We start from the raw sequence: 17,261 nt of genomic DNA, 5'->3' as shown, positions 1-17,261 counted from the left end.
AGTGCTCATGACAAAGACATTCCTGCCAGGACGGTGATAGGAATGAGAACACATTTAGATCACCGGCGGAAACTGGATAGCCGACTCCAGGAATCTTTCAGCAATTCTAGAACATAACCAAAGCTGCAATCAGCATAACTGGTATGTGACAAGCAGTATTATGAGGAGGAGGAAGGATGCTCACTGCAGCAGTCAGGCATCAGCCATACCTCTACAGCACTGCTTTGTCCTTGCATCGACTGACTCCCACTGCAAGCACAGAGATTGATAACCCACATCCGTTGCCAGGCAACCATATGTGCCTGCCTGACTGGAGCGGAGTTGAATTTGTAAGAGAGAGAGAGAGTGAGTGGCCGGGGCCTTTAAGTGTGAGCAGCACTGCAGCCTGGCAGGCTCCACCACAGTCTTGTCAGAGGAGGCTGCTGAGGGGAGGACGCCTCATAATAATGGCTGGAACGGAGCGAATAGAATGGCATCAAAGACCCGGAAACCATGTGATCGATACCGTTCCACTCTTTCCGCTCCAGCCATTACCACGAGCCCGTCCTCGTCAATTAAGCTGCCACCAACTTCCTGTGAGTCTTATTAATCATTCACTTCCACACACACACTCACGGTGGAAATATTTGCGTGGGAGCAACACACACACACACACACACACATTGCAAAAAAATGTGCTGTGCTGCATGAAGAGAAAAAAACTCTCCTATAAGCCATCAGAAGCCCCCGCGGTCTGGAGCAGGGCCAAGCTCAGAGGGCCAAACTGCCATCTATAGCCAGTGAATGGTCCGCCACAAACTGCTATACGGGATACATTATCGGCCCTCTTCCCACAACACCATCACAGCCAGTCCAGCATGGAGACATTACTGAGGAAGGCTAGCGGCGTCATGAATCAAACAGTCTGGGAGAGACTGGCACCCTATTCCCTATATAGTGCATAGGGCTCTAATCAAAAGTGGAGCTCTATATAGGGAATAGGGTGCCATTTGGGATGCATCCTGTGGAAACGTTAGCAGGCAAGAAACACTGGTGTCTACAGAACAGGAGCAGGCATGGAGCAGGCATCACGGCAGGCACGGACAACCCCCAGTCCTGGGACCACTCCCTCCTTTCTATCCCCATACGGCTACTGTTACACCTCTCACTCAATGCTCCTTTTCTACCCCAGTCTGTGGACTCAGCAAGAAGGGAGTCCCGGTCTGGGGGCAAGCAGGGGGGGTGTCTTTTGTCCTGGGGAGTGTGGAAAGGCTGAGTGCAGTCCTGGCTGAGTGCAGTCCTGGCTGCACACCGTAGTACAACCACACGTTTCACTGGCCTGGTCTAAATGCTGATTGATGGATGTTTTTGAGGCTGAGCCCATTACAGCATAATGTTACATTATGTTACTGCATAATACTGGGCCTTCATGCAGCTGGCTAGGGGGTGGGTGGGGGGAGACAAGTATGTCACATTTCTCATTGGGGTGTTACTGTACCTGTATGTCTGGAGGAGGAACAGCAGCAGGAGGAGGTGGTGGAGAGGGAGCTGGGCTCTGGCTGGGGGTTGGAGTTGGCGTGTGGGATTCGATATTCACACTGGGCTGAACCTGGTGCATTCAGAGAGATTTCAGACGCATGATTCAAATATAGACTACACAGTCCACACAACAACGCCATTACATTTGGGATGATTGTCCGCAACCAGGCAGATATCGATGCTGACCAATGAGGCTGAGCCTTACTTGCACTTGGAGCTGTGGTTGTCTTCTCCTCGGGCCAGACTTCACCTCCGGCACGGCCACGGTGGGTTTGCGGGGGGCAGTGGCCGGTCTGGGTGGGGAGGGGGGCATGGAGGTGGTCACTGGCCAATCACTGATGAGGACACGGGAGGGCTGGGGGGCCAATCCATCCACTCTGGGCTGGCCTGGAGGTAGAGAGAATACGGTCTCAATTAGACACACAAGACCCAAAAGGCAGCAGACACCAACATCAAACTAAACCGTATGCTGAAGAGGTACTTCCTGCTAAGTGTCTAGGCAATACTGTTAAACACTGGTGGTTGGTTATATCATGGCACTGAGCTACCGTCAACGAAAAGTCACCAAGGGAAAAAAGCAGTTTGTTGTTTCAAGCACTAGCGTATGATGATACATGCAAGGGGAGGCTAGAATATCGCAGCTAGATGCACTTAAGAAGAGGGAGGGGTACGTCTCTCTCTCTCTCTCCCTCGTTCTCCTCCACTCTCTGTCTCTCCCGTCCAGCTCATAGAGTATATCCCCTTGGTGCAGAGCAGATAATATCTCAACCGTATTTACACAACACGGGGGTGGTGAACAGTGAAGAGCATTACGTGCTGGGCGTGCTAAGAGGAGAGCTGCTCTCCTCCCATGGCTGGCTCGCTCCGCCTGTGGAAAGCACCAAGCGCCAAGAACAGTGAGCACACCTGGCTCTTATTTCTCCTGAGCTGCTGTTCGGTTTCGTTGTGGGAAGAGGAGGGCTGTAAACGACATCCTAAATAATAACTCTCACACATCACTCTTTTGTCCTCCACACATCTGCCAACCTGGGACGCCGCCCATTGGACCCGCGCCGCTCGGCGCTCGCAAAGTTTGGCATCTGTTTGGCGCTAGCTAATAAGTTCAGACAGAGTGTAGTTTGGTTGTATAATTTGTTATTAGACTCGTTGGTGAAGGCTTCTGTTGATGAGTTAACTCCTATTAAGATATTAAGAGACACGTGGCCATGCAGCCCAGCCCTAAAACACCCCCCACCCCAACCACCACCACTACCCTGTAATATAACACACAGGATTACATTAACGTAAATCTGCTCAGCGCACAGCGGACTACAGAAAGCTGTTTATCCAGCTCTGAGCCCGTAGCTGGGGAAACATAAGCTTTATGATTTCCATAATTTGGCTGAAGGGCATCCAAAAAGGGTGACTTCTTTTTTTGTTCGTTCATTCAGAGCAAGTGGCTCTGAGTCATTCGGAATGTGCAAGTACTTTTTATGGAAAACACGTGGGCAGGGTTGGTCGGTTGTGTAACTGCTGGCAGTATAGGAAAACCATCCCAGCTAATTTGCAGTCGTCCTCCTCGCCCCAAGACGGGTTGAATGTAAATAGAACTGGAAGGAGCACCAAGCCAAAATAGCAGATAATGAGACACAAGGAACAGATGAACTGACACAGAATGTTGTTATTCAAACCCAGTGACCAACAACATGCACGAGATGGGAAACAAAGAACTCAGTGTGTGGAGTGATTTTAAGGAAAGTGTGGCCTTGCTGCTGTACAGTGATACCTACGGGGTTCATAAGCAAGAAAAGCAGCACACAGATTCCAATGTGTCTGCCCAACCACTCTGATAGAAGACTTGTCTCCAGCACAGCACATACACAATGGGATGAGGCTGCTTATTTTACGCCTTGACTGCAAACCCCAGAAACTTCTTCTTGCACAACTTCCTAAAACCGGCTTGCAGGGGAGGGGAGGGCAACCTGCCCTGCGGTGTTAAGTGAGTGAGAGAGAGAGAGAGAGAGAGAGAGAGAGAGAGAGAGAGAGAGAGAGAGAGAGAGAGAGAGAGAGAGAGAGAGAGAGAGAGAGAGAGAGAGAGCGAGAGAGAGAGAGAAACCGAGAGAGAGAGGGGGGGGGGGCAGTCAGTGAGCTAGCTGGCTGTCCTGAGCTGTGCCTCTGTGTGTCGGAGGGAGTGAGAGTGGGAGCATCTGCAGCAGATGAAAGGGCTGGCAGGCTCCTGGAGGCCTCCTCCCTCCCCGGGGATGCACAGCCAGAGAAGAAGAATTAGGCCAGCTCTAATCTATACCCTCACAACGTGACACTCTGTCTCCGACTAGCGAACACACACACTCAGACCGACTGCTCTGCTCTGCTCTCCCAGTCCTAACCCCTTCCAGACATACTAAGTTACCATCCTCATCAGTTATTAATGGGAGCCAGAAACTTTCATCTCAGGCCTACTTATTTAGGAGTGGCAGAGTCTGGTCTAGTGGTACTGCTGCAGACTCCAGACCACACGTGCCCTCTGCCCCCCCCTACTCTCGGTCTCCCTCTCTACCTTCCGACTGTCAGCAATAAAATCTATAAACAAAATCTGCTTAGTTAAAAGGCTTAGTTAGGATCCCTACAGGGTACTCTACTCTGACTGGCTGCACTGGGTTCACTGTCTCACCGGCGCAAAGAGTATTCAAATGATACATGTATGACATTGATTATATATATATATGCTGCTATAGGAACGTAATTGTCAGAATTAGCTACCCAGACTTATAGACTGCATAACAGCTATAGAGCTTTACTATGGGACTGCATTACGATGCTGCGGTGGTAGGAATCAGGCAAACCCCCATGCAGACAGACACACTGATAAATCACCCTTTATTGTCCTTGAGAGGGAACCATCAAGACACTCCCAAATAAGCCCCAACACTAACAAGTGTGTGTGTTTGTGTGTCCCACTAACACATGGGGATGAGTCTGTATTAGAGAGTAAAGGAACTTCTCCCTCTCTCTAACACAGTAATGAGAGAGACACTGCATTGCAGATGCTATTACCGGATTTCTTTTGTTCTCTCCGTCTGAAAAACCCCACCGGCACTTGAGGTCAACAAAGCAGACAGGAGACAAGAGACAAACGATCTCCCGTTGTTTGAACAAAAATATTTGATTTAATTCAATTTGATTCCATTTCGGATACGACGCGTCATTAATTTTACTTGGCTGCTGGCCAATTACAGGTTATTACTGTAGCTCCTATCAGAAATGCTCATTTAGCTTTTTGTGTGGAGGTGCTGAGGATATTCTCATACATTTTTAAACAAAAATAAAATAAACATATTTCTCAAAATAACGATATAAATTCAACGAATGTTAATAGAAGTTTAGGCGAGGTCATAAAACGTAAAACGTATAGGCAGCGTAGCCTAGTGGTTAGAGCGTTGGACTAGTAACCGAAAGGTTGCAAGTTCGAATCCCTGAGCTGACAAAGTACAAATCTGTCGTTCTGCCCTTGAACAAGGCAGTTAACCCACTGTTCCTAGGCCGTCATTGAAAATAAGAATTTGTTCTTAACTGACTTGCCTAGTTAAATAAAGGTAAAAAAATTAAAAATAGAACTCGCTACGCCAAAAAGCTTTCAATAAGCAAAATGACTATTGCCTGAGAAAGCAGTCTATCAGATGCAGCTCCTCAAACAAATGAGAGAGCCAGGATCGACTTGTAGTTTATTCAAATAGAGGTTCGGAATTAGAAAAAGAGGGAGGGAAAAGAAGCTATAATTAAGTTTTAAACTGAGAAGCTTCATTGTAATACTAATTAAGGCCTTTAGATTCCTCGTCTCCCCTCAACATTACTTTGTGCCAGTGTGTGTTTGGTCTGTGTCACAATCCAGTGACCTTTCAGCTGAGAGAGGATGGAGACGAACAGAGTGGCACACCACACACTGAGGCACCACACTCCTATAATAGGTCAGCCCGGGAACCATTTAATTGCAGTGAGGAGCTAGATGGCCTTCGAGGCACAGCCAACAAACAGTAGAGAAAGGGGTGAAAATAAGACCGATGTCAACAAGAGAGTTGTGTTAGCTAGCTTCCAATGGGAAAATTGGAATTGGTGTCCGAGTCAGAACAATAAGGGTCGGAACGGTGGTGTAAAATGGGTATATCAGCCCCAGGTAGAGTCCTGTCTCACCCAGTGGGATGGCCATGGGGATGAGGTACCCCTCCAGCGAGGTCCCAGGGTGGTACTGGGTTCCTCCACGGGTCGGGCTGAAGATGTACTGAGGTTCACTGGGTACGGCCGGGTACAGGGGAGAGGAGACTGACCGTCCATGGGGGAGACTGGTCTGGGTCTTCGATGACTTCATCTTCACCCCTGGAGGGAGGGAGGAATGTGAGAGAGGAGGGAGGTGAGAGAGGAGGGAGGTGTGAGAGGCGAGAGAGAGAGAGAGAGAGGAGAGAGCGTGTGATTAAGTGCTAAAGAAAGAGACAGAGAGAACACGTCACATGAACAACTGTGGGAAGACATAAGCCTGTTGAGCTCTCTGGTGAGCCACTCACCTCTCACCTCTCACCCACTCTCCTCTCAAACTCTCTACCACTCTCCTCTCACTCTCTACCACTCTCTACCACTCACCTCTCACACTCTCTACCACTCACCTCTCACACTCTCTACCACTCACCTCTCACTCTCTCTACCACTCTTGGCCGCGGGGCTTTGGACTTTGGGGAGGGAGAGTTGAATCGGAGATAGGGCCCTTTCTTCAGTGTCCTCCGATTGCCTTCGTACAGAGCCTTCCCATACAGTTTCACCAAATACTCCTCTCCATCCTGGTTTGACTTCATCTCTCCACACTGACTCTGTAATAGGAATACACTATCAAACACTACTGTGTGTGTGTGTGTGTGTGTGTGTGTGTGTGTGTGTGTGTGTGTGTGCGTGTCTGTGGAACCGATGAAGCTACTTTTTGCACTTCAGCGCCACTGATTCTTGTACCGAGTGATGTTTTTCTCAGCCTCAAGCTATTTTCTGTTGGACATTCAACCTTATATCTGAAGTGCTGTCTGTGTGGCTTTTCCTTCCTGTGTTTGAGTAATAAAGAGAACACCTAACAGGTTTCTACACAAAGTAACGGCCATGGATACTGCACTGACCTGTATAGAAGACCTGTATAACTGCATTCTCATATTTATTTTCTTCTTCTCTGCCATTTCACATGCTTTATTTCGGATGTATGTTACTAGCTTTATTGTGCATTGTTGGGAAAGAGCTGGCAAGTTAAGCATGTCACTGACCTGTTTTACACCCGCTGTATATGTGACCCCAAAAAACTTGAAACTGAAAGTTGTAAGTGGATAGAGCTGACACAGGGTTAAACTAAACTAAGCACTGTCCTGGTTGCTAGGTTCTGTATGTTGTTCTTGGGCTCATGGCAACGCGGTCGGCCATTAAGCAAAAAAGGTATGCAACTTGGAGATAAGCAGGCTCGTTCTTTGTCTGGTTGCTTCTTATCAATGTGGGAGGAAACATATGGCCAGTTAGAAAACCTCATTTAGTTAAATCGACGTGGCGGAAGCTTCAGAAATGCAGTGTTTGTATCCAGATGGGAAGATTAGCAAGACGTGTGACGGAGTGGGGTGACCACTTTGTTGTTCGGTTCCCGTCGATAAGTCAGGCAACACTAAAATAGATGACATAAGTAAATACAGGGTTTCTGAAAAGCAAAGACAGAAAGTTGTGTTCAAAGAGACAGTACAGATACGGGCTGTGATGTCACGCTGCTAATTGTCTGGTGATGAGTGAAATGAAGTTCAGTATGGTTCAGTGCTGTCAGAGGCTGAATTTATCGAGCTGAGAGGCTGAGAGCTGGCAGGGGAGCAGTCGTCTTTGTCCCAAATGGCACCCTATTCCCTATATAGTCCCCTGGTCAAAAGTAGTGCACTATATAGGGAATAGAGAGTAGGTTCAGTGCTGTCATGTCGCTCACCACCTGTTGAGATGGAGATAGTCTCAGCCTCACATTGGGGCCAGTGGTGTGTTTGCGTTTGTTGTTCAGCTCCTCAGTGCTTTCTGTCTGTCCTCTGCCTGCTCTCTGACAGGGCTTACTTCCTGCTGCTCGAGGCCCACCAGTCTGAATCTTGCTCTTCACGTCATTAAGCCTAAAGGTGGCGGTGTCCTTCTTGGTCCCTCTGTCTTTCTGGAGCAACATGGCGGCAGCAGCAGCAGACTCTTTGACTTTGGCTTTAGCTCTCGTCTGAGCAACAGTGTCTTCTTTCGTGATATCGGCCTGCAAAAAAACAACCAAGCAACGGCGGATTGACTTGAGGACAGCATTTAGTGCTCTATCTAGGATAGTCATTTGTTCAGAAATGGTAATTGTCTTCTTCAGCTAAGACTGAAAGCCTCTCACAAAGACGATGGATTCAGATGCTACAGACAAGTAACAGACAACATCCAGCCGTGAGACACATTTGAACCCTATTCCCTTTATAAAGCACTACAAAAGTAGTGCACTATAGAGGGAACAGGGTGCCATTTAGGATGACCATAATTGAAACAAATTTCTTCAGTTTCAGCAGATTAATTATATACAGTACCAGTCAAAAGTTTGGTCACACTTACTCATTCAAGGGTAAAAAAAAATATATATATTTTCTACATTGTAGAATAATAGTGAAGATTCCAGGCTGTATCACAACCAGACGTGATTGGGAGTTCCATAGGGCAGCGCACAACTAGCCCAGCGTCGTCCGGGTTAGGGTTTGGGGTAGGCCGTCAATGTAAATAAGAATTTGTTCTTAGCTGACTTGCCTAGTTAAATAAATAAAAACAAAATTACAGGGTTTTTCTTTATTTGATCTATTTTCTACATTGTAAAATAATAGTGAAGACATCAAAACTATGACATAACACATATGGAATCATGTAGTAACCAAAAAAAGTGCTAAAACAAATCAAAATAGATTTTAGATTCTTCAAAGTAGCCACCCTTTGCCTTGATGACAGCATTGCACACTCTTGGCATTCTCTCAACCAGCTTCACCTGGAATGCTTTTCCAACAGTCTTGAAAGTTCCCACATGTGCTGAGCACTTGTTGGCTGCTTTTTTTTGGACTCTGCGGTCTAACTCATCCCAAACCATCTCAATTTGGTTGAGGTCGGGTGATTGTGGAGGCCAGGTCACCTGATGCAACACTCCATCACTCTGCTTCTTGGTCAAATAGCCCTTACACAGCCTGGAGGTGTGTTGGGTTATTGTCCTGTTGAAAAACAAATGACAGTCCCAATAAGCGCAAACCAGATGGAATGGCGTATGGCTGCAGAATGCTGTGGTAGCCATGCTGGTAAAGCGTGCCTTGAATTCTAAACAGTGTTACCAGCAAAGCACCACTACGCCATCACACCTCCTCCTCCATGCTTCACGGGAACCACACATGCGGAGATAATTCGTTCACCTACTCACAAAGACACTGCGGTTGGAACCAAAAGAAAGATTTCCACCGATCTAATGTCCATTGCTTGTGTTTCTTGGCCCAAGCGAGTCTCTTCTTCTCATTGGTGTCCTTTAGTAGTGGTTTCTTTGCAGCAATTCGACCATAAAGGCCTGATTCATGAGAGCCAGTTTCATCATAGCTCTTGATGGTTTTTACGACTGCACTTGAAGAAACTTCTTGACATTTTCCAGATTGACTGACCTTCATGTCTTAAAGTAATGATGGACTGTCATTTCTCTTTGCTTATTTGAGCTGTTCTTGCCATAATATGGACTTTTACCAAATAGGGCTATCTTCTGTATACCACCCCTACCTTATCACAACACAACTGATTGGCACAAATGCATTAAGAAGGAAATAAATTCCACAAATGTACTTTTAACAAGGCACATCTGTTAATTGAAATGCATTCCAGGTGACTACCGCATGAAGCTGGTTGAGAGAATGCAATGAGTGTGCAAAGCTCTCATCAAGGCAAAGGGTGGCTATTTTGAAGAATCTCAAATATAAAATATATTTTGATTTGTTTCAACACTTTTTTGGTTACTACATGATTATTTTATAGTTTTGATGCTTTCACTATTATTCTACAACGTAGAAAATAGCAAAAAAATAAAGAAAAACCCTGGAATGAATAGGTGTGCCCAAACTTTTGACTGGTACTGTAGATATTTGGACTTGAGGACCTGAAAGCCTGGGGACATTTATTTGGCACAGTCAGCAGCCTGTACCGCTGCTCAAACGCACTTCTTTTTATGGAGCATTACTCTTCTTCTACCGCAGTGAAATTGTGAACCTACCATCAACTCTGAGTTTGAGTCAATTCTCAACTGTGCCAGAAAGCAATTTTCAAAAACGAGAAAAAAAAGAGAGAACAAGTTGGAATATGCTCTCTGCTGCAAAGCCTAGAAAAAAGGGCGGCTGAACTCAGTCCCTCACGGCTTTTGTGGCCGAGATATTTACTTTCAAACAGCACGGAGCATTTAAACCAAATTGCATGGATTATTTTGATCTCAGAGGAGGACTAAGGGTTGAAAATAAGTTGAAAGACTTGACTTGAAAAATATAGTTTTCTGGATCGCATACCACTCTGGCATACTACTTAGAGTAATGTCAATGAAATGTAATATCTTATGGGGTGTCGGGTGTTCATAAGACACTTTGATCAAGCATTATTCAATTGGACATGAATGTTGTGCACCATATGCTGATCCAACTGGACCAAAAACAAAATGGCAGTTGGAACAAACCAACTGAAATGACTCAAGGTGACCTTCTGACTGACTCACCTGGATATCCTTACTCAGGGCGTTGATCCATGCATCCACTGTCTTCTTAATCCTGACTTCTTCTGTGGTGTCCCTGTAACACATGGATGCGTTACCGTGCTGGAGCTTGCAGCCAACGTCCCTACTTACCAACGGAATGTACATATCCCCCATCCACACCACATAACATAAATCACACATTATTGCTCTTCCCAGGACACTCAATCATATCAACGTAAACTCATAACACAGCGCTTGATATGTTTCCATATGAGGAAACACTAACAAGACTATTAAGTATGTGTCACAATAACATGAATGGGTGCGTACTGTTCATGTTAACTAAACCGGTAGCTAGCTATATCCACTAGACTAGAGCATTGTCTGTCTACCCATATGAACATACACTTGGAACCAGATGATCTAGTATATCTCTAATATACTGTACTGTGTCATCATCACAACAGATCAATACACTTTTTGTCTACTCCCTACATCTAGCCATGCTATTTTTACTTTTTATTTTAATCTTTAACTCTGCATTGTTGGATAAGGGCCCGTAAGTCAGCATTTCACTGTTAGTCGACACCTGTCGTCTACGAAGCATGTGACAAACACAATTTGATTTGACTTCATCAGCTATGGAAATGAGAACGACAGAGCGATATAATCAGAGGGTAGACCACATTATGCAGATCCCACTTTCTCCTCTCCTTCTGTATTTCTGTAGCACCATGCCACCTATCCAGACAGAACAAGAAATAAGAGTTAGAGAGAGGGTACTGAGGCTTGACAGATTCCTACCAGAACTCAGAATCAATGCAGCAGCTCAGTGAGGAAAGCCCACCAGGGCTGCTGTGTGTGTGTGTGTTTACGCAAGTGTGTATGTGTGTGTGTGTGTTTACGCAAGTGTGTATGTGTGTGTGTGCGTGCGTCAGCCAGGCAGGGAGGCAGCTAGCTCCTCATTTTGATGCTGAGGGGAGAGTCGCTGTCTCTGGGCAGAAAAATGCCATCTCCCTTTCCCTCTGAGATCCTGAGGAGTGAGGGGGGGGGGGGGGGGTCTGGTCTCTGCTGTGAGGTGAGCAGCTGGCTGGATTGGGAGGGGAGAGGGAGAGTGGAGGGTAGAGGAGAGGGAGTTGAGCTTTATTGACACAGACCCAAACCTCATTACCCATACAGATGAAGCTACCCTCCATGGCTGCGTTAGCTCCAAGCCCTGGTGTCTCTTTGAGTGTGTGATCTGGGATGGATCTACCTAATCAGGCGATGCCTCCAGACACAAAAATATATAATAATAATAATAATAATTTGTCACAGGTGCAGTGAACTGTGTTGTTTTACAGGGTCATCCATTGTAGTACGGTGCCCCTGGATCAAATAAGGGTTAAGTGCCTTGCTCAAGGGCACATCGACCGATTTTTCACCTTGTCGGCTTGGGTATTCGAACCAGCGACCGTTCGGTTACTGGCCCAACGGTCTAACCGCTAGGCTACCTGCCGCCCAAGTGTGTCAGTCATCAGTTCAGCATGTGACCTTCAATAAACGACTTGCTTCGAAAAACAAACCTGTACTATTATTATTCTAGAATGTTCAAAGCCTCCCATTATGGTGGCATAACAACAGCACGCCTGATTATACCTTTATTGAAACAGGCTTGTCCATGATGGCAAACGTATCAACTGCTGGACAAAATTCAATGTAAAACATTTAAATGAGAGCTGAAAGCAGAGGCCTGGGAATCACACAGCCAATATGCAATGACTCATACAGATGGTAGGAAATGACCAGAACTAGGCCTAATGATAGTTGTCTGCAGGCATAATATCCCCATTGGAACAGCATCAGGAAATTCTGTGGAATATGAAAAACAGGAAGAGTGCATCACCGTCTATGAGGTCTAGGAGAGAGAGAGCACTACGATTCAACTATTCTGTAATCCAACACAGAAACAACAACAGACAAGGCTGCCTGAATGAACCCCTGCCGAGAAATGTTTTGTTTGAAAAATTGTCTGCTTCTAATTTACAGACAGGGGATATCAGGACTCATATTTAAGCCAGAGACAACATGTGTCCAGCAGCAAAACGCTGAGGAAGCCAAACAAAAGAAATGTTGAACAGTTTTTGAAAAAGAACAGGAGCATTGTGGAGTGGTGAAAATGGAAGGAGTCCACCAACTCTAGGAACACAGATACTGCAGACAGGCAGAGACAGGTGTGGACCAGGGCCAGGACGCCCGTCCAAGTGTGTTCTCACTGAACCCACCTGGTGAGATATAACACAAGTAAACAGAGCACAAACTGTCACGCTTGTTTGAGCAATTGAGATAGAGGCACATTTTTGTTTGCAAATGGCTTCATTAATATGTTGTGTGGAAATAGATGGCACGCATTAAGTCACACCCCTGCCTCATTTTGCAATGTCACGCAATACAAACGACTGAATCCATCAAGCAACCAACCAACCATCCAGTCACATTTGAGGAGGATTTCAAGCCATCCGCTACAGTTCCCTCCCCCTTACCTGAGCATCTGGCAGCCCCATCCTAGTCCCGTGACCTTTCCAATGAAGGAAAAGGAGGAAAACGCCATTATGGGGGGGGGGGGGGGGGGGGGGGGGGGGGGGGCTACATCAATCAGTGTGTTTGTGTTGTCATGCTCTGACATTAGCTCAGAGCTGATTATCGGCCGGCTGCCATTTTGGAGATGATTAGCATACGAGCTGTCATTTTGGCTCAGGTTGGTTTTAGTTATATTATAATACGAGGTGGAGGGAGTAGTGTCCCACTGAGCCAACATAAAAAAAACTGAAAACACTTCATACCGTAGTAATGTGTGTTGTGTGGTTGCTATGTGATGACATCATCTGAGTAACCTGTTCACTGTACTTTCCTTTATGTTGAAATTCTATGGTTCCTCTCTTTGCCCGTTCTCTGGACAGACTTATCATTCACACCATGTATAATCCTTAGAATTAGAACACCATATTAAGTGAACCCATGCGACTCAATCAGTGAAATTGCTGTGGTCTGAGAAGCTTTGTCCACTCTAGTAATGATATTTTTCTGGTGTAATCTAGCTTCTTCAGTGCGGGAGAGAATTAAAACCTATTTCTATGATTAGAAGAGCATTGAAAACTCCTGTTATATTATGGCTGTAATGAGATAACTTTTCACCCAGAGAGAGACTCTGTATCGTTATGCTAAAGACTACTCCTTTCTGAAGGACCCTGTCTGTGTGCTGTGGACGTAAGGCAGCCAAACCTTCTCCATTTCAATGTTTAAGCCACTTATTCCGCACTCCATTAGAGAGCGAGAGAGAGAGAGAGAGAAAGAGAGAGAGAGAGAGAGAGAGAGGAGACAGAGCTCAGCCTTGGGTGCTGCATCGCAAGCCATTAGGCAATCTCACCCACGTGAACTTTATTAATGTCACAATGAATCTCTAGGCATGAAAAGGCATCGCTCCGCCACCACTCCATAAGATGAATGCAATGCTTCGGATGTGTAGCGGATATTTACACTGAACAAAAATATAAACACAACATGCAACAATTTCAAAGATTTTACTGAGTTACAGTTCATATAAGGAAATCAGTCAATTTAAATAAATGCATTAGGCCCTAACCTTTGGATTATGCCTTGATAGGACATAGGCCCACCCACTGGGGAGCCAGGCCCAGCTAATCAGAATGAGTTTTTTCCTACAAAAGGGCTTTATTACAGAAATAAATACTCCTCGGCACTCCCTCCCCTCAGACGATCCCACAGGTGAAGAAGCTGGATGTGGAGGTCCTGGGCTGGCGTGGTTACACGTGGTCTGCGATTGTGAGGCCGGTTACGTACTGCCAAATTCTCTAAAACGACGCTGGAGGCGGCTTATGGTAGAGAAATGAACAATAAATTCTCTGGCAACAGCTCTGATGGACATACCTGCAGTCAGCATGACAATCGCACGCTCCCTCAAAACCTGAGACATCTGTGGCATTGTGCTGTGTGACAGAATGGCACATTTTAGAGTGGCCTTTTATTGTGCCCAGCACAAGGTGCACCTCTGTAATGACCCGGCTGTTTAATCAGCTTCTTCATATGCCACACCTGTCAGGGGGATGGATTATCTTGGCAAAGAAGAAATGCTCACTAACAGGGATGTAAACAAACTTGTAAACCAACACTTTACATGTTGTGTTTATATTTTTGTTCAGTATACTTCAAATAACCTCTCTCTTTTATATGAGGAAGTGATTTGACAATTTTTGGGCTTATTTGAAAGGCAGTAAACAAACAAACAAACACAACCAAACGAGACATCTCCTGAGATTTACAACGTTGATTAATCAATGGTCTCTCCATGCTTTCACAAAAGTTCTCAGTTCTCCAGAAACAACATGGCAGGTTGGCCTACTGGATACTAATGTTGGCAAGGAAGGAAAACAAAAATCAGTCAAGAATGAAAGAAATTACATTCATTTGTGTGCCACTACCTTACCATGAATAAGGTACCATTTCCCTGGGTAAAACCTCCTGGGTGCTCACCGTCTCTCAAGCAGACTCACTGAGAAGAAGGATAGGAGAGGGAAGCCCTGAGATGTCCCTACATGCCAAACATCTGCTACGTTACAGATTCTCACTGTTCACCACAACATTGCATGTCTATCTATGCAAGGTGCAGTCGACCTCCAGAGTTTCTGCCACGGCAGGTAGCCTAGCGGTTAGCGCATTAACCGAAAGGTTGCTAGTTCGAATCCCCGAGCCGACAAGGTGAGAAATCTGTGGATCTGCCCCTTGAGCAAGGCATTTATAACCCTAATTGCTCCAGGATCGCTGTCAATAATGGCTGATTCCATGTCACACCTCGCACTTGTACAGGTTACCCACTTGCAGTGAAACAGGACAAATATAAGCGTCCCCAGTTTCCAGTCAGACAGTCAGTCACTTCAGAGTCCACATCTCACATAGAATTTATTGGGTCGAGCTGAGAGGCTGAGAGCTGGCAGGGCAGCAGTCGTTTTTGTCCCAAATGGCACCCTAATCCCTATGTAGTGTACTACTTTTAACCGGGGACCATAGGAAATAGGGCGTCATTTTGGGACACATACCATCCTCTCCTCCCCACTGACAACTGCCTGTCATAGTGATTGTTCCATTTGGCTTAGACCTCCGCAGCCTCCAGTGTGCTCTCAACAGGAGATACACAGCTCTCAACAACGGAGCTCAGCGCAGGCAATCACTGCCCTGAATTCTCCCAATTTGCCCTCCGCACATTTCCCACTTGACAACAACAACCCAAAATGCTGCGAGGACATTTATTAGATTCAGAAAGTTTCTCCAGGGATAGATTTGCTTGAATGACCATGCTGTAGGACTGTTGGGCTTGTTATCCATCTTTAACATTTCTACCCTCACATCGGTGGTGATACATACTGGTGGCGGAGGGGAGTTACCTCAAACATTTAAACTGCTTAGAGTTCAAGAAAGGTTCTATTAAGGAAATGATCTGTTTATGTCCATTAAAGCTTGACTCTGTAGTTGCCACATCCATTTTTAGACTGATAAATGAACGATAGGATATATACCCATTGATTCTTGAAGAATATAACTTAGAAATGCCTCATGAGCTTAGTTCAACTGTCGTACCCCATCAGAACCCAGAATATTAACTTGTTTTACTCCAATGTTTGGAAACAACATTGGCGTAACATTCAGGCTAATTTTGGCCCCAAGCTGCAGGGGAGAGCAGAGCAGTCCACCTGTGTGTTACCTGTTGCAGGAGAGTGCCTCTAACTGGGAGCGCAGGGTCTCTCCATCTTTAGCCCTCAGCATGGCCTCCAAATTTTCCTCCAGGGTCTTCTTGTGTCGTTGGACCTGCCGGAGAACCCTCTCAGCATCCTCAAACATGGAGGGGTACGGCCGGCTCTGCTGCAGCAGGGGGGGGGTGGGCCTGGCGGGAGGCAGGGGGAGGACCGGAGGGAGCACTACGGCCACCTCTTCCTGAGACTGTTGGGGGGAGGGTGGGGGACCTTTAGATGACACATGCACAGTTCACCACAGAGACATATATTTAGAAAGAAATATCTAGATGTCAATGGATATCTCGATTACCTTCTAGATATACGGAAACCTAAATATATCTGGCTCCACACATTTCAACATTTGTCGGCTGGGCTATTAAGTCAAAACCATTCAGAAGCATAAGAGGAGTAAAATATTGGGTGTGTCACAAGGAGAACAGTTTGGAAGAATATTTCAAGAAGAATCCATTACACTCCAGTTCGATTCTGGCTTTAATAACTGTCACTATCGGGCGACAGACAGTGGTGAGAGAGAATGCTAGCCAGGCTCTTGCATCTGCTGCATCCACAACCAATAGCAATAGTTACTCCAAATCACCTTTCTCTGTGCTGATGAAAGAGACAGAGAGAGATAGGGGCCCGTTCTGTTCCCTCTCTTTTTCTCCCTACCCATCACAAGGCATTCCTTTCAGGCAGATCTGATACAGCTGGAGACCTTGGCTGTTTCTTTCATCCTCCCCTCATCTCGTTCTCGTCTCGTGTATATGTATTATATGAATCTGTGTGCCTGGCTGCCCTGCGTGGCTGCGTGGGGAGGAACAGGCGACAGCCTTCCAACGTTCGCTAGCTGAGGGTCATTTGTTTCAGCCTCGTGCTTCCCCGTCGCTTTCGCAAATAACGCTAAATCAAAACCACTTACACGGTTAGCAGACACCATTTCCCTCCTTTTGTGTATAAGCGAGTTATTTGTCTCGTTCGTTTCTGTGGGAAAGTCATTTTCACAGCAACAGTGCACTGCAGTAAAGGGAGGAGGTTCGTCCTTGCTTTTCACATCTGTGCTGCTGACAGCAATTCTGTCTGAAATGTGGCAACTGAAATAGTCTGGTGAGGTACAGCATGGGAGAAGAAATTCCCTAGTTGCCAAGTCAATCCCAGAACCTGTACAGAACAGGCATTGTGACAACACCAGGATGACCAAACTTAATCAGAAAGCATGTCAA

The 17,261-nt window shown here is 46.0% G+C and overlaps 1 protein-coding gene across 1 annotated transcript in view; it reads right to left on the bottom strand.

The window, feature by feature from the left end:
- The window catches only part of kiaa0586 (KIAA0586 ortholog), a 115,373-nt gene that overhangs the window by 49,066 nt on the left and 49,046 nt on the right, over positions 1-17,261 (bottom strand). Inside the window, exons 12-18 of the mRNA XM_039009794.1 lie at positions 16,011-16,246; positions 10,277-10,349; positions 7,481-7,780; positions 6,176-6,353; positions 5,686-5,868; positions 1,724-1,905; positions 1,478-1,588 (exon numbers count right to left, since the gene is read on the bottom strand). Of these exons, the coding sequence (XP_038865722.1) occupies positions 1,478-1,588; positions 1,724-1,905; positions 5,686-5,868; positions 6,176-6,353; positions 7,481-7,780; positions 10,277-10,349; positions 16,011-16,246 (1,263 nt within the window). The remainder of the gene's footprint in view (positions 1-1,477; positions 1,589-1,723; positions 1,906-5,685; positions 5,869-6,175; positions 6,354-7,480; positions 7,781-10,276; positions 10,350-16,010; positions 16,247-17,261) is intronic.

Source organism: Salvelinus namaycush, chromosome 15 (assembly GCF_016432855.1).
Source record: "Salvelinus namaycush isolate Seneca chromosome 15, SaNama_1.0, whole genome shotgun sequence".
Lineage (NCBI taxonomy): Eukaryota > Metazoa > Chordata > Actinopteri > Salmoniformes > Salmonidae > Salvelinus > Salvelinus namaycush.
This window is presented reverse-complemented; position numbering and strand designations above follow the sequence as displayed.